The sequence below is a fragment of the Brachyhypopomus gauderio genome, unplaced genomic scaffold, assembly GCF_052324685.1.
Source record: "Brachyhypopomus gauderio isolate BG-103 unplaced genomic scaffold, BGAUD_0.2 sc296, whole genome shotgun sequence".
In the NCBI taxonomy this organism is placed as follows: domain Eukaryota; kingdom Metazoa; phylum Chordata; class Actinopteri; order Gymnotiformes; family Hypopomidae; genus Brachyhypopomus; species Brachyhypopomus gauderio.
This window is the reverse complement of record NW_027507117.1, coordinates 75,001-92,500: the sequence shown is the minus strand read 5'-3', so window position 1 is coordinate 92,500 and position 17,500 is coordinate 75,001. Positions and strand designations below refer to the sequence as shown.

At 50.0% G+C, this 17,500-nt stretch overlaps 1 protein-coding gene across 1 annotated transcript in view; it reads left to right on the top strand.

Annotated features, from left to right (window-relative positions):
* The window catches only part of LOC143504544 (adhesion G protein-coupled receptor L3-like), a 110,909-nt gene that overhangs the window by 22,608 nt on the left and 70,801 nt on the right, over nucleotides 1-17,500 (top strand). Inside the window, exon 2 of the mRNA XM_076995950.1 lies at nucleotides 14,038-14,147. Coding sequence (XP_076852065.1) covers nucleotides 14,038-14,147 — 110 coding nt within the window. The remainder of the gene's footprint in view (nucleotides 1-14,037; nucleotides 14,148-17,500) is intronic.

The following is a 17,500-nucleotide window of genomic DNA, read 5'->3' as shown; positions in this document are numbered from 1 at the left end:
TTCCCTGTACAAACCCAAACCACAGAGAGAGGATGAGGAGGAGTGTGCAGCTGTCACACGGGCCTTCTTCACCACTAGTCACACTGTTGGCTCGTAATACCACCCCGTCCCCCCAGCTTGGCGGTCCATCCTGGTGCTGTTCCACAGTCAGGCCTAATGATGCTGCGGGGTGTATGTAGCACTGTGTTAACTGTGTAAACCACTTCAATATACACACTTGGAGTTAGGATTGACAGCTTGAGGTTTAAAGATGAGGTTTTATATTCGTATATAACGCTGTGTGCATTTGTATATTTAATAAAGCAGATGGCCTGTGTTTACTGGGTTGTTTTGACTATGATTCTTATTAGGGTTCTTAATTAAATGGTCTCATGGTAGGTTGCACCGAGCAGGTGTGTGTGTGTGTGTGTGTGTGAATCGTGCTGTCACAGTGGAAGTATTTACAGTGGTCAGCTCGTTTTTCAGACGTGAACCATGACGAGATGTGAACGCACCATGGTTGAGCAGCGTGTTTTCGTCTTTGGGAGGGGGACGTCTTCCTGTCCTGTCCCGCGCTGTGCTCCCACACTGGAGACGGCCGGACTGCTCTGCTCCGAGTTTTCTTACAGCCACACTCGACAGAACTGTGCTGGGAACAGCTCTGGGATCAGGAACCGCCTCCCTGCTGGTAATCCAGGGCCTTATAGTGGAGAATGTTGAACGAGAGCCCAGATCAGTGCTGGAGCTGTCCTGGCCTACATCACACAGCCTGCACCTGACCCCAGATCAGTGCTGGAGCTGTCCTGGCCTACATCACACACACTGCACCTGACCACAGATCAGTGCTGGAGCTGTCCTGGCCTACATCACACACACTGCACCTGACCACAGATCAGTGCTGGGGCTCGCCTGGCCTATATCACACAGCCTGCACCTGACCACAGATCAGTGCTGGAGCTGTCCTGGCCTACATCACACACACTGCACCTGACCACAGATCAGTGCTGGAGCTGTCCTGGCCTACATCACACACACTGCACCTGACCACAGATCAGTGCTGGGGCTGTCCTGGCCTACATCACACACACTGCACCTGACCCCAGATCAGTGCTGGAGCTGTCCTGGCCTACATCACACACACTGCACCTGACCACAGATCAGTGCTGGAGCTGTCCTGGCCTACATCACACACACTGCACCTGACCACAGATCAGTGCTGGGGCTCGTCTGGCCTATATCACACAGCCTGCACCTGACCACAGATCAGTGCTGGAGCTGTCCTGGCCTACATCACACACACTGCACCTGACCACAGATCAGTGCTGGAGCTGTCCTGGCCTACATCACACACACTGCACCTGACCACAGATCAGTGCTGGGGCTCGCCTGGCCTATATCACACAGCCTGCACCTGACCCCAGATCAGTGCTGGAGCTGTCCTGGCCTACATCACACACACTGCACCTGACCACAGATCAGTGCTGGGGCTCGCCTGGCCTATATCACACAGCCTACACCTGACCACAGATCAGTGCTGGGGCTGTCCTGGCCTACATCACACACACTGCACCTGTCAGGACTCAGGAAGGCGGTACATGCAGAGATGATAAGCTTATTATTTCTGTAGGATTTGCCAGAGCTGTGTTGTAAAGGAAGGAACAGTGTGTGTGTGTGTGTGTGTGTGTGTGTGTGTGTGTGTGTGGGTGGGGGGGGTGTCCCCCATGGGAGGAGCTCTTCGGCTGTTCCGTGTCTCTGTCACCTCGTCCTCCTTAATTGGGCCTGGTTTGACGTCTGCATGTATGGTAATTTATGCCAGCGTGGTGTGGTATGACTACCTTAATAAGTCTCGTCCACGTGTTCCTAGTCCTGTGTGTGTGGGCGGGTGTGTGCCTACGTGTTTGTGCGCTCTAAGGAACATCCTTGGCTGCATGTCCTAAGTAAGATTGTTTATCTTGGTGTGTTGTGTGTGTGTGTGTGTGTGTGTGTTTCTCCATACACTGTGCTTTATTGAAGCAAGTCCCTCAATCCAATCACACCCCTTGGCTCACCTGAGTTTGATGGTGTCTCAATTTAAATATAAAATGTCTCCCCTCATCTCCTCCTGTCCTGCCCTCTCTCTCCCCTCTCTGCCTCTCCTCTCTCCTCCCTCACTCCCTCCCTCTCTCCTCTCCCTCCCTCTCTCCTCTCTCTCCCTCCCTCTCCCTCCCTCCCTCCCTCCCTCCCCCTCTCTCCCTCTCTCTCCTCCCTCCCCTCCCTCTCCTCTCCCTCCCTCCCTCCCCTCCCTCCCTCTCTCCTCTCTCTCCTCCTCCTCTCCTCTCCCCCCACCCCCGTATCTCTGTTCTCTCTCCCTCCCTCTCTCTCCTCCTCCTCTCCTCTCCCCCCACCCCCGTATCTGTTCTCTCTCCCTCCCTCTCTCTTCTCCTCCTCTCCTCCTCTCCACCCCCGTATCTCTGTTCTCTCTCCCTCCCCCTCTCTCCTCCTCCTCTCCTCTCCCCCCACCCCCGTATCTCTGTTCTCTCTCCCTCCCTCTCTCTCCTCCTCCTCTCCTCTCCCCCCACCCCCGTATCTCTGTTCTCTCTCCCTCCCTCTCTCCTCTCCTCCTCCTCTCCTCTCCCCCCACCCCCGTATCTCTGTTCTCTCTCCTCCTCCTCTCCTCCTCTCCACCCCCCGTATCTCTGTTCTCTCCCTCCCTCTCTCTCCTCCTCCTCTCCTCTCCCCCCACCCCCAGTATCTCTGTTCTCTCTCCCCTCTCTCCTCTCCTCCTCCTCTCCTCTCCCCCCACCCCCGTATCTCTGTTCTCTCTCCCTCCCTCTCTCCTCTCCTCCTCCTCTCCTCTCCCCCCACCCCCGTATCTCTGTTCTCTCTCCTCCTCCTCTCCACCCCCCGTATCTCTGTTCTCTCCCTCCCTCTCTCTCCTCCTCCTCTCCTCTCCCCCCACCCCCAGTATCTCTGTTCTCTCTCCCCTCTCTCCTCTCCTCCTCCTCTCCTCTCCCGACACCCCCCGTATCTCTGTTCTCTCTCCCTGTTCTTCACTCACAGTTTTCTATTACAACCCCAGATCTGTTCTGATCATGTTTGTTTAATGAGACTCTCCAACTCTTCATCTCACTATTACAAACTGACGTGGTGTGAGTCCCCGTCCCACAGACGTGCTGGCGCTCTGATTGAATCCTCCGTTAGAGTCCTGCGCCCGTTATCAGGGTGGTTTAATGGTGAACTGCTGGGAGTATAATTACACAGGTGTAAGGAGACCAGGGGGAGAGGGAATACATTAGCATCTTCACTACTAATCACGGCTAGCAGGGCTATGCTTGGGAAGGTGGATGGTCTTGGATGTCCACACACACACACACACACACACACACACACACAGGTTTGAGTCTGGCATTTGGTGACAGTACCGAGGGCAGAAGATGGATGCTCAGTTTCTCAGCAGGAGCTGTAATGAATGAAGACACACACACACACACACACACACACACACACACACACACGCTGGTGCATGGCAATCACTAACCCAGAATGGTTTGGAATGGCAAATATCGACCTGTCCATCACATGCTCACATACACAATACAAACATACTCTCTCTCTCTCTCTCTCTCTCTCTCTCTCTCTCTCTCTCTCTCTCTCTCTCTCTCTCTCTCTCTCTCACACACACACACACACTTTATTTACACTCTTAGAGGAAATCTGGAATGTCCAAAAGCCATTTCCAGGCCTGATTGAGCTGACTGTATTTGTTTGTACACATTAGTTAACCCCCACCCCCCACACACACACACTCACACACACTCTTGAAGGTGCACACACACACACACACACACACACACTTGTACTGCATGCACCTTGCTTCTGTATTCTGCATTGTGTGTATGCAGTGTTGTGGTTCTGCTAGAGTGCAGTGTGTGTGTGGTGTTATGGATCTGCTAGTGTGTGTGTGTGTGTGTGGTGTGGTTCTGCTAGAGTGCAGTGTGTGTGTGGTGTGGTTCTGCTAGTGTGTGTGTGTGTGTGGTTCTGCTAGTGTGCAGTGTGTGTGTGGTGTGGTTCTGCTAGTGTGTGTGTGTGTGTGGTGTGGTTCTGCTAGTGTGCAGTGTGTGTGTGGTGTGGTTCTGCTAGTGTGTGTGTGTGTGTGTGGTGTGGTTCTGCTAGTGTGCAGTGTGTGTGTGGTGTGGTTCTGCTAGTGTGTGTGTGGTGTGGTTCTGCTAGTGTGCAGTGTGTGTGTGGTGTGGTTCTGCTAGTGTGTGTGTGGTGTGGTTCTGCTAGTGTGTGTGTGTGTGTGGTGTGGTTCTGCTAGTGTGCAGTGTGTGTGTGGTGTGGTTCTGCTAGTGTGTGTGTGGTGTGGTTCTGCTAGTGTGTGTGTGTGTGTGTGTGTGGTGTGGTTCTGCTAGTGTGCAGTGTGTGTGTGGTGTGGTTCTGCTAGTGCAGGGGTGGGCAATTAATTTTTACAAGGGGCCACATGAGAAACCTGAATTGTGTCAGAGGGCCACACAAACGAAAATGACATCATCACGGTGGCTCCGCCCACCTCGCACGAACTTCCGCGAACGGCGGAGGCGTTTAAATTTGCTGCGTCATATTTTGTGCAGTGTTCTCCGAAACGATGTTTGAAACACCTCTCAAAAACAGGGGAATGAACATTTACCTGACAAATTTTAATGTTGCTTTGTGTTTCAGGTTTGAAAAGTGCTGGAATTTAGGCTAAATACTTGAAAATGCTTGAAATTGTAACTACTTCGTTTCACAACAAATATCTGTCTGACTGAACAGTTTTCTTGTATTACGTTAACAAATACGAGCCTCTTGTAATTCGAGGACGAAACACGAGAGAACGTGAAGACGTTAAGATTGGGCGTTTTGAAAATAAACAACTGTAAGGAATGCCACCTGATCTCCACCTGACGCTCATCACCACGCCCCCTGTGCACTATACATATACGCCCTCATTCCACTCCTCAGTCGCGAAGTATTGCCGACACATGCCGCATACCAAGCCTTTCTATTACCTGTCTGCTCTCCTGTGTCCTGACCCTCGCTTACGTCCCCGACCTTGTCTCCTGCCTAGTCCCTCTGTACCTCCTGACTTCTGCTCCCCCGGTATGACCCTGGACCGTCCTGACCACGCCAAGAAAATGCTGTTGCTACTTGTCCTAGTGCTAGTGATTCACCTGCCTGATTCTGTACCAGCGTCTCATTTCAATAAAAGCGGTGTTCTTCCGCATTTGGATCCCTCTCTGCCTGTTCAATACGTTACAGAAATACTTCGCCCTAACATGGATCCAGCAGAAGATACACTATCGACACTCACCGTGACGGTTCACCAACTCGTGGAAATCGTTCGGGACCAAGGAATCCACGTTGCTGCACTCCAGGAAGCTGTTCGTCTCGTCACAACGACAACCTCCACACCCGTGAGCGTCCCCGTAGCCGTACCCGAACGTTACGACGGGTCTCCTGAACGCTGCCGTAACTTTCTCATGCAGTGTTCGATATACTTCACATATCACCCCGCTCGATTCCAAGCCGAGTTATTAAGGGTCCACTTCATCCTCTCGTTCCTCACTGGTATAGCTGGTACGTGGGGCACAGCGTTGTGGTACACCAAAGACCCAGCCCTCCAGTCTGCGGACCAGTTCACAGCATTGCTCAGAGCAGTCTTTGATCATCCTGCAGACGGTCGCGACATAGGAGACCGACTCTACGACATCCAACAAGGACAACGGAGTATAGCTGACTACGCGAGGGAGTTCCTCACACTAGCTGCAGGGAGTGGGTGGAGTGACTCGGCCTTGAAAACAGTATTTCGCCGTGGTCTGAGGACCGACGTACAGGTCGAACTCGCCTGCCGGGGAGAAACATTCACATTAGCGGAATTCATTCAGGCTGTGATAAACGTATATAAGTTTTTGAGGTCCTACCGCTCTGAAATAGATGACACTCCCATCTCTATGTCCCATGCACCACCTCCCCATGTATGTGAAGAGAATCTTCTTAGATCCAATGAGTTCTTGCGCTGGGTAGGTCCCCGCTCACTTGCCAACCCTTGCTGGTTACCCAGAGGAAGAACCAAGTTAGCCTACCAGTGCAAGTATCTTGGGGAGGCATAGACACGAACCTGTCGGCTTTAGTGGATTTGGGAGCGGCAGGTGATTTCATAGACCGGGACCTAGCCCACCACCTCCACCTTCCCACTGTGCCGATGGATCCTCCCTTGAAAATTAACTCGCTAAACGTACAGCCTTTGGGCGAGGGCGTAATTTCACTTCGTACCTGCCCCATAGAGCTACGAGTGGGCCTGTTTCACAGCGAGATGCGGGAGTTTTTCCTGATATCCACACCCCGGGATCCCCTCATACTAGGCTTTCCTTGGCTATCCACCCACGACCCGGAGATCTCCTGGAAGAAACGAGAATTTACACGGTGGAAAACCAGTTGCCTTAGAAAGTGTATCCATTTACCACTCCGGTCCTCCTCTGTAGAAAGTTCTGATACACCCCTGTCTGACGTCGTCCCCGTACAGTATCGTGAATTCGCTGATGTTTTTGACAAGGACAGCGCCTGTCGTCTGCCTCCCCATCGGCCATGTGATTGCGCAATCGACCTCCTCCCGGGAGCTCCCTTACCTCGTAGGACGAAACCTTACCCTCTCTCGCGTCCAGAAGACCGGGCGATGGAGTCCTATGTCGCCAAGGCTTTACAGAAGGGATTTATCCGCCCATCCACCTCTCCTGTTGCAGCTGGCTTCTTCTTCATCGAAAAGAAAGGTGGGGGATTACGTCCTTGTATTGATTACCGTGCCCTTAATGCAGTCACGTCAAAGTACGCTTACCCTCTTCCCTTTATCACCGCCTCACAAGAACGCCTGATGGGGGCGAACATATTTACGAAGTTGGATCTAAGGAGTGCGTACAACTTGATTCGAATCCGAGAGGGCGATGAGTGGAAAACCGCCTTTATCACTGCCAGGGGGCACTATGAGTACCTCGTAATGCCATATGGACTGACGAATAGTCCCTCCGTGTTCCAGGCGTTTATGGATGACATCTTCTGTGACATGATTGATGATTTCGTGTTTGTCTATATTGACGATATCCTAATTTATTCCCCGTCTGTCTCTGAACATGTCCGGCACGTCTCTTTGGTGTTGCAGCGCCTGCGGGAACACAACCTGTATGTAAAAGCAGAGAAATGTGAATTTCATCGTTCCACAGTGACCTTCCTCGGATGTACGCTCTCTCCTGGTCAAAGTCTCCATGGATACTGCGGTTCCTGGGTTTTGCCAACTTCTGTCGCCGTTTCATCCGCGGATTCGGGGAGTTGGCAGCTCCTTTTACCAACCTCTTGAAAGGGGGAAAGTCACGGGAGTTCGTCTGGACTGCCGAGGAGGACCGGGCGTTTTCGCTCCTTAACCGGGCATTTACGTCGGCTCCTGTGCTGCATCTCCCTGACCCCCTGCTCCAGTTTATCGTGGAAGTCGATGCCTCGGAGGTGGGAGTACGCGCTGTTCTTTCGCAACGACAGGGGGACCCACCGAAATTATACCCCTGTGCTTATTACTCAAAGAAACTATCAGCTGCTGAAATGAAATACGACGTCGGTGACCGAGAGCTCCTAGCCATTAAACTTGCCCTCGAACAGTGGCGTCATTGGTTGGAGGGGGCAACACACCCCTTCTTATATATTTAACTTTAATTTTATCATGCTGGGAAATATTGAAATGGACCTTTAAAGTGACGTACAAGTGCTTTAATTCCACCTTATAAAGGTCTATGAACCCTGCAAACATGACTTTGTTCATTGCACTGAGGCGTGGCGCGCGCAAAGTTACAAAATTCGAGAGTTTGCGAACGAACCGGTTCAAAGAGCCGACGAGAGCTGGTTCCCCTCTAAGACTGAGCCGGTTCCCCTCTAACTGTGCGTTCACACCGAAAGCGACGAGAGCGACATGGCGACCGGAAGTCATTCATTTTCAATGAGAGTGAGCGACACCCAGCAACGCCACGCGACGCTGAAAGTATGTTTGCACCCTCCTCCGAAACCGCACCTCTGACTTTAGTTCCTACTAATTATTTGTTCCGATTGCAAAATGGAGGAGAGATTGATAGTGGCTGTCTCTGGATGTCCCGCACTTTACGAGGTGTCACTGTTATTGGTTATGATTTTTTAAATTCCTGTTTGATCTTTGAGTCTGGGGTAAAAAGTTTAAAAATTACATAAACATTTTAGGTTTATATACTATATGTGTTTTATACACACACTATGTTTTTTACACGCACTCCTTTATAATCGTGTGTCCTGTCATCAATAGATTAAAATAAATAAATACTGCGTCCTGCTTTAAAAAACGTGATTTACATACGGTCACGTGCTGCATGCCGGCGATGTTGGACACGCCGCGACGCGATGCTGGCGACTCTGCGACGGAGCTGAAAGCTGAAAGAGCCGACTCTTTATGAGGAGCTGAGCCAAAAGATCCGGCTCCCTAAAAAGAGCCGAAATTCCCATCACTAAGAGGTGCACGACCTCGCGAATCGACAGCGCACAGATCTGCTAGTGTGCTGGTTCTGCTAGTGTGCAGTGTGCGTGGTGTGGTTCTGCTAGTGTGCAGTGTGCAGTGTGCGTGGTGTGGCTCTGCTAGTGTGCAGTGTGTGTGTGTGTGTGTGTGTGTGTGTGTGTGTGTGTGTGTGTGTGTGTGTGTGTGTGTGTGTGTATGGTGTGGCTCTGCTAGTGTGCAGTGTGTGTGTGGTGTGGCCCTGCTAGTGTGCAGTGTGTGTGTGTGTGTGTGGTGTGGCTCTGCTAGTGTGCAGTGTGTGTGTGTGGTGTGGCTCTGCTAGTGTGCAGTGTGTGTGTGTGTGGTGTGGCTCTGCTAGTGTGCAGTGTGTGTGTGTGTGGTGTGGCTCTGCTAGTGTGCAGTGTGTGTGGTGTGGCTCTGCTAGTGTGCAGTGTGTGTGTATGTGTGTGTGTGTGTGTGTGGCTCTGCTAGTGTGCAGTGTGTGTGTGTGTGTGGCTCTGCTAGTGTGCAGTGTGTGTGTGTGTGTGTGTGTGTGTGTGTGTGTGTGTGTGTGTGTGGTGTGGCTCTGCTAGTGTGTGTGTGTGTGTGTGTGTGTGTGTGTGTGTGTGTGTGGATGTGGTGTGGCTCTGCTAGTGTGTGTGTGTGTGTGTGTGTGTGTGTGTGTGTGTGTGTGTGTGTGTGTGTGTGTGTGTGTGTGTGTGTGAGTGTGTGTGTGTGTGTGTGTGTGTGTGTGTGCCCCTGTCCCTGAGATGTACAGCCAGTAGGACTAATCACTCATGTGTCTATTGATGATCCTTCTTTGGGGTAGTTGTTCGTCTTCCAATATTGTTTCTCTCCCTACCTCTCTCTTTTGTCTCCTTATCTCCCTCTCACTCTATCTCTCTTTATCTCTCTCCACCCCCTACTTCTCTCTCTCCTTCAGTTCTGTTTTCTAAGGAGCACTCTTTAGTTTCAGATTACTGTTTGAATATTGTCCTTAAACTCACCGGCTTCTGCCTCTTCATTGACCAACAACGGGAGATTTCAGCAATTACTGATAACCTGCTTACCCAACACACACACACACACACACACACACACACACACACACACACACACACACACACACACACACACACACACACACACACACACACACACACACACACTCTTATCCTCACTTTAATGAAACCATTCCTAAATAAAATCCTCTGAACATTCCCAGTAGAAGTCTTGATTTAGGCTTGATCTTAGTCTGTGCCTGAGGGTGTCCCAGCATCCAGGGTGTGATTAGTGATGACTCTCTCTGTGGTTAGTGAGGATTAAATACTGCATGGTCAGCGAAAGGCTGATTAAAGTACTGTTACTGATCATTTAAATGCAGCGTGTGGTAAGTTATGATTGCCAGAAGCACAGTGGGTGATTTTGTGATGTTTTACATAATGTGTGGTTAACAAAGACCACACCCACCCCACCCCCCCGATTAATGTACAGTTTGTGGTTAGTGATCATTTCAGTTGCAGTGTGTGATTAACGATGTTTGACTAAATTGCTGAGTGTTCTTATGATTTTAATTATTTATAAGTGATCAATTAAATTGCAGTAATGAGTCCCTTCATTGACTTTTAATCAGAATCAATTGCACCCAGCACAGAGCTGTGGACCTTTGCAGTGTGTTTATATCATGTCTGTACGGATGATGTTCTGATCATGTGGACATGCTGGTTTAACACAGCATATCCTGCACATATGCTAATTAGAGGAACCACAAGTGAACCTCCTCCTGCGAGGACGACCCAGTACTTCTGGTCCTAGGGACCCATTACTTCTGGACCCAGTACTGTCACCTTCATGGTGACACTCCAAAAATGTAAAGTGTGGAGTTGATCAGTGGTTGAGGGTGAAAGTTCAGGTGACCCTGTTCAAAAACTTAAGCAGCCTTCAACTGAAAATGTGTGACAAGCCCCATCAGACACCAGGTGAGTCTGCCGTGAGTTCACCCGAGTCTATCTGAGCTCAACCGAGTCTATCTGAGCTCAACCGAGTGTCTGAGTTCACCCGAGTCTGCCGTGAGTTCACCCGAGTCTGCCGTGAGTTCACCCGAGTCTGCCGTGAGTTCACCCGAGTTCACCCGAGTCTGCCGTGAGTTCACCCGAGTCTGCCGTGAGTTCACCCGAGTCTGCCGTGAGTTCACCCGAGTCTGCCGTGAGCTCACCCGAGTCTATCTGAGCTCACCTGAGTGTCTGAGTTCACCTGAGTCTGCCGTGAGTTCACCTGAGTCTGCCGTGAGTTCACCCGAGTCTATCTGAGCTCACCCGAGTCTATCTGAGTTCACCTGAGTCTGTCGTGAGTTCACCCGAGTCTATCTGAGCTCAACCGAGTCTATCTGAGCTCAACCGAGTCTATCTGAGCTCACCTGAGTCTGTCGTGAGTTCACCTGAGTCTGTTCCTCATGTTCCTCACTACCCCGGGTACGTGGGTATGGGGGTAATATGAGGGCAGAATCCCCCTTTGCTCTGCCGGGCCCTCCTGGTCCAGACTGCCTCATGGTGTAGTTGTAAGCCCAGACGTGGTGGTACCTGTGGAAGCAGGTGTTGCTGTTCTTGTGAAGTGGGGGAATAATGTCTAACATGCAGGGAATACCGTGGTCTGGGAGTAACACAGATCCTTTGCGATCCTCTTAAAACTTGAATATTTAGCATGATTTAAAACACTAAACCTTTTAAATATGTAGGATTTAAATTACAAAGGCCTGAAGTTGTAACAGGGGTAAGAATATAATGTCTTGAATATGAACTAATCCTGAATGAGTGTGATGTAATACTGTTGTAGGACTTGAAGAGGAGACAGGGAGAGGGTGTTCATGTTGGCTAATTAATGGACTGATGTATGATAAATACATTTAAATGCTTTAGCTAAACTGCTGTAACTTAATACAGCCATGCCAATAAAGTACAGCATAATACAGAGAGATGGATGAAGAGACAGAAGGAAAGACAGGGGGACTTACGCTGTGTGAGCATTTATAACATATACATAATGTGTGCGTTCATAATACTTATATGTGTGTGACCCCTGATTGCCGTGTGGCCAAAATACTGTTTGTGTTGTCATACAACTCAGTTACTGGCACTACCCACAATCCTCTCTGCCTCTCCCCCCTCTCTCCACGTAGCATTGATCCACACCCCGCCCCTTTAATCGATCCACACCCCGCCCCTTTAATCGATCCACACCCCGCCCCTTTAATCGATCCACACCCCGCCCCTTTAATCAATGGTAGTGAACAGGTCCCTTGAACTGCACGTTGTGGTGTGCTGCTTTCATGACCTTCGTAACCCTCGACCTTGAGATGTGAGGTGCAGTAACTCCAGTATCCGTCCCAGAGATGCTGTAATGTAGAGTTCCTACAGAGACACTCGGCCGGGCAGACCCGCCAGGCAGACCCGCTGGCCCTCCTGGACCCACTCATCTCCTAAAACCAGCACTGCAACTGAGCTGCGTTGTGCAGTCGCCTGAGCACCAATCAAGAGTCCAGGAGACTTTTACTTTAGCAATAGACTTTTATTCTGTCATTTTGTGTCATCTAACATTAAATTTGTCTTTTCTCACTTCTGTTTAAGTTTTTCATTTTTGTTTATATATAGGCCTATCTATTAAATCCTGTGGGATCTTCTCAAGCAGACACTTATTGACCACATGTAGAAGAATGTAAGTTATGGGGCAGTCATGGCCTGGTGGTTAGGGAACTGGTCTTGTGACCGGAGGGTCGTGGGTTCGAGTCCCAGACCTGAGGCCATGACTGAGGTGCAGGTCTGAGGTGCAAGGCACCTAACCGCAACTGCTCCCCGGGCGCCGGGCTAGGGCTGCCCACCACTCTGGGCATGTGTGCATCACAGCCCCCTAGTAATCACTAGTGTGTGTGTGTCTGTGTGTGTGTGTTTGTTCTTACTGCACAGATGGGTAAAAAAATTGGTGAAAAAATCACAAATGACAAATATGGCACATTTTAAAGCGGATAGTGTGTGGTAGTGTGTGGGTGCACGTTGGACCCCAGAGCGAGTGTAGCAGCACTGTGCCGTGATGTTTGGTCAGCGGCACTAACCTGCTGCACCATCTCTGCTGTATTTGAGCTCTTCTTTCCCACATTTGCGTTATTAAAAGTCCTCTTCAGCGTGACGGGTGGGCTGTGGATCTGTTTCCTGGTTCACATGAGCCCGTATCTAAAGTTCTTAGAATATCATCAAAGACACACAGACGTTGGTGACAGATTCAATCTCTCTGGGAGTAATTTACTTCAAAAGGAAGACCCATCCCCCCCCACCGTTTGACAATAACGTTCCTACAGGACACAGTGTGCTGTCGTATTGATTGTGTGTGTGCGTGTGTTTGTTTCAGGTGTAATAACAGGACACAGTGTGCTGTTGTGTGTGTGTGTGTGTGTGTGTGTGTTGTGTTTGTTTCAGGTGTAATAACAGGAAACAGTGTGCTGTCGTATTGATTGTGTGTGTGCGTGTGTTTGTTTCAGGTGTAATAACAGGACACAGTGTGCTGTCATATTGATTGTGTGTGTGTGTGTGTGCGTGTGTTTGTTTCAGGTGTAATAACAGGACACAGTGTGCTGTTGTGTGTGTGTGTGTGTGTGTGTGTGTGTGTGTGTTGTTTGTTTCAGGTGTAATAACAGGACACAGTGTGCTGTCGTATTGATTGTGTTGTGTGTGTGTGTGTGCGTGTGTTTGTTTCAGGTGTAATAACAGGACACAGTGTGCTGTCGTATTGATTGTGTTGTGTGTGTGCGTGTGTTTGTTTCAGGTGTAATAACAGGACACAGTGTGCTGTCGTATTGATTGTGTTGTGTGTGTGCGTGTGTTTGTTTCAGGTGTAATAACAGGACACAGTGTGCTGTTGTGTGTGTGTGTGTGTGTGTTGTGTTTGTTTCAGGTGTAATAACAGGACACAGTGTGCTGTCGTATTGATTGTGTGTGTGTTGTGTTTGTTTCAGGTGTAATAACAGGACACAGTGTGCTGTCGTATTGATTGTGTGTGTGTGTTGTGTTTGTTTCAGGTGTAATAACAGGACACAGTGTGCTGTCGTATTGATTGTGTGTGTGTTGTGTTTGTTTCAGGTGTAATAACAGGACACAGTGTGCTGTCGTATTGATTGTGTGTGTGTTGTGTTTGTTTCAGGTGTAATAACAGGACACAGTGTGCTGTCGTATTGATTGTGTGTGTGTTGTGTTTGTTTCAGGTGTAATAACAGGACACAGTGTGCTGTCGTATTGATTGTGTTGTGTGTGTGCGTGTGTTTGTTTCAGGTGTAATAACAGGACACAGTGTGTTGTCGTATTGATTGTGTTGTGTGTGCGTGTGTTTGTTTCAGGTGTAATAACAGGACACAGTGTGCTGTCGTATTGATTGTGTGTGTGTGTTGTTTGTTTCAGGTGTAATAACAGGACACAGTGTGCTGTCGTATTGATTGTGTGTGTGTGTTGTGTTTGTTTCAGGTGTAATAACAGGACACAGTGTGCTGTCGTATTGATTGTGTGTGTGTGTTGTGTTTGTTTCAGGTGTAATAACAGGACACAGTGTGCTGTCGTAGCAGGTCCAGATGCCTTTCCAGATCCGTGTCCTGGAACCTACAAATACCTGGAAGTCCAGTACGAGTGTGTGCCATACAGTACGTACAACCCGTTCTCCGTCTACACACACAGCACACACACACACACGTCACATGTTTGAAGAGACATCTTCACAAAGCTTATAACTGAGCTATCTTACTTTATTATCCCCTGACTCATATTTTCAGATGAAACCCTTCTGAACTCATAAATTTTCATCTAGGTGTGGGTGTAGGTGGGGGTGTGTGTTTGCGCGCATGTGTGTGCGTATTTATGCTTGTGTGTATGCGCGTGCACTGGTGTATATGTGTGTGTGTGTGTATGTGTGTGTGTGTATGTGTGTGGGCAGGATGCTCTAAGCAGATCTGTAAGATTAAGCATCTTAGTGCTATAGTGTGTCAGAGTGACTAAGTTGTGACATAGGAGATGATTATTCTGGGAGATGACAGATTTGCAGTAATGCTGTCTTCAGCGTTGAGGTGGGTTCCTCCTGTTCCTCCAGATGAAACAGCCCTTCACAAACCCCACACGGTCTCCACACGGCCTCCTCTGGCTGTACGGGTTTTCCAATGGAGTGACTCTCTGTGTTTTCTGAGCATGAACCAGTGAAGGAAACCATCAACACCCTGTACAGCAACAATTAACATGATCCTCATGTTACCATGGTTACAGGCAGACGGCCTCTTTCTGTGCTAATCTGATTTTATTAGGATTTCTGTTTTAATTAAACGCTCTGATTGAACCTGAGAGTAAAAATGTAGATCGAAAAAGATTCTCACGACCACGTGGAGCACTGATCTCACATCAGTTATCCTCTCTCTCTGAATATCTGAGGTATCTCTGGACTGTCTGGTGCACTGATCTCACATCAGTTATCCTCTCTCTCTGAATATCTGAGTTATCTCTGGACTGTCTGGTGCACTGATCTCACATCAGTTATCCTCTTTCTCTGAATATCTGAGGTATCTCTGCACTGTCTGGTGCACTGATCTCACATCAGTTGCTGATTCTCTCTGGATATTCTACACCTGGTGAAGTTTCTAGCTCTAGGAAGTTTAAATATTTTAATTCACAAGTATAAGAGAAATTTCAGTTTTCATGTGTAATCTTCATGGAATTGCATGCAGTGATACGAATGATCAAAATGCTGTACGTGTGTTCAGCATTCTGCAAACATGGGGTAGGTGGGGTGTGGTGGAGGCAGGTGTGGTGGAGGCAGGTGTGGTAGGGCCAGGTGTGGTAAAGGCAGGTGTGGTAAAGGCAGGTGTGGTAGGGCCAGGTGTGGTAAAAGCAGGTGTGGTAGGGCCAGGTGTGGTAAAGGCAGGTGTGGTAAAGGCAGGTGTGGTAAGGGCAGGTGTGGTGGAGGCAGGTGTGGTAGGGCCAGGTGTGGTAGGTGTGGTAGAGGCAGGTGTGGTGGAGGCAGGTGTGGTGGAGGCAGGTGTGGTAGGGCCAGGTGTGGTAAAGGCAGGTGTGATGGAGGCAGGTGTTGTGGGGCCAGGTGTGGTAGAGGCAGGTGTGGTAGAGGCAGGTGTGGTAGAGGCAGGTGTGGTGGAGGCAGGTGTGGTGGAGGCAGGTGTGGTAGAGGCAGGTGTGGTGGAGGCAGGTGTGGTAAAGGCAGGTGTGGTAAAGGCAGGTGTGATGGAGGCAGGTGTTGTGGGGCCAGGTGTGGTAGAGGCAGGTGTGGTGGAGGTAGGGTGTGGTAGGGCCAGGTGTGGTAAAGGCAGGTGTGATGGAGGCAGGTGTTGTGGGGCCAGGTGTGGTAGAGGCAGGTGTGGTGGAGGTAGGGTGTGGTAGGGCCAGGTGTGGTAGATGCAGGTGGTTTTGAAGACTGATGGGGAGGAGAGAGTGACATGAAGAAGGTGTGGATCAGAGAGGATGAGGAGGATGGTGAGGTGTATTAATGGAGTCTCAGGACGTCTTAAGGAAAAGGGCGGGGCTTGATTAGAATGTTCTGGAAGTCATGTCAAAAAAGGATGCATGATGCATCCAGAGAAAGATCTCTAAATCAGCAGACGTTCTCAACAGATAATCTAATCCTCTCTCTCTCTATCTCTCTCTCTCTGTCTCTCTCTATCTTTCTCTCTCTCTCTCTCTCTGTCTCTCTCTCTCTCTCTCTCTCACTGGCTTTCTTAGTTTAGAGAGCTGCAGCATCTACTCAAGTCTGAAAGGTGCTCTGTCTGGAAAAAAGTTATTGCTCACCTCATTTAGCAGGGAGAGAGAGAGGGAGAAAGAGAGAGAGTGGTAGAGGGAGAGAGAGGTCTAGGTGAGACGGGTGTTTAGGGAGTGAAGGTAGGTGGAGGTGAGACGGGTGTTTAGGGAGTGAAGGTAGGTGGAGGTGAGACGGGTGTTTAAGGAGTGAAGGTAGGTGGAGGGGAGACGGGTGTTTAGGGAGTGAAGGTAGGTGGAGGGGAGACGGGTGTTTAGGGAGTGAAGGTAGGTGGAGGTGAGACGGGTGGTGTTTAGGGAGTGAAGGTAGGTGGAGGTGAGACTGGTGGTGTTTAGGGAGTGAAGGTAGGTGGAGGTGAGACGGGTGTTTAGGGAGTGAAGGTAGGTGGAGGTGAGACTGGTGGTGTTTAGGGAGTGAAGGTAGGTGGAGGTGAGACTGGTGGTGTTTAGGGAGTGAAGGTAGGTGGAGGTGAGACGGGTGGTGTTTAGGGAGTGAAGGTAGGTGGAGGTGAGACTGGTGGTGTTTAGGGAGTGAAGGTAGGTGGAGGTGAGACGGGTGGTGTTTAGGGAGTGAAGGTAGGTGGAGGTGAGACGGGTGGTGTTTAGGGAGTGAAGGTAGGTGGAGGTGAGACGGGTGGTGTTTAGGAAGTGAAGGTAGGTGGAGGTGAGACGGGTGGTGTTTAGGGAGTGAAGGTAGGTGGAGGTGAGACGGGTGGTGTTTAGGGAGTGAAGGTAGGTGGAGGTGAGACGGGTGGTGTTTAGGGAGTGAAGGTAGGTGGAGGTGAGACGGGTGGTGTTTAGGGAGTGAAGGTAGGTGGAGGTGAGACGGGTGGTGTTTAGGGAGTGAAGGTAGGTGGAGGTGAGACGGGTGGTGTTTAGGGAGTGAAGGTAGGTGGAGGTGAGACGGGTGGTGTTTAGGGAGTGAAGGTAGGTGGAGGTGAGACTGGTGGTGTTTAGGGAGTGAAGGTAGGTGGAGGTGAGACGGGTGGTGTTTAGGGAGTGAAGGTAGGTGGAGGTGAGACGGGTGGTGTTTAGGGAGTGAAGGTAGGTGGAGGTGAGACGGGTGGTGTTTAGGGAGTGAAGGTAGGTGGAGGTGAGACGGGTGGTGTTTAGGGAGTGAAGGTAGGTGGAGGTGAGACGGGTGGTGTTTAGGGAGTGAAGGTAGGTGGAGGTGAGACGGGGGGTGTTTAGGGAGTGAAGGTAGGTGGAGGTGAGACGGGTGGTGTTTAGGGAGTGAAGGTAGGTG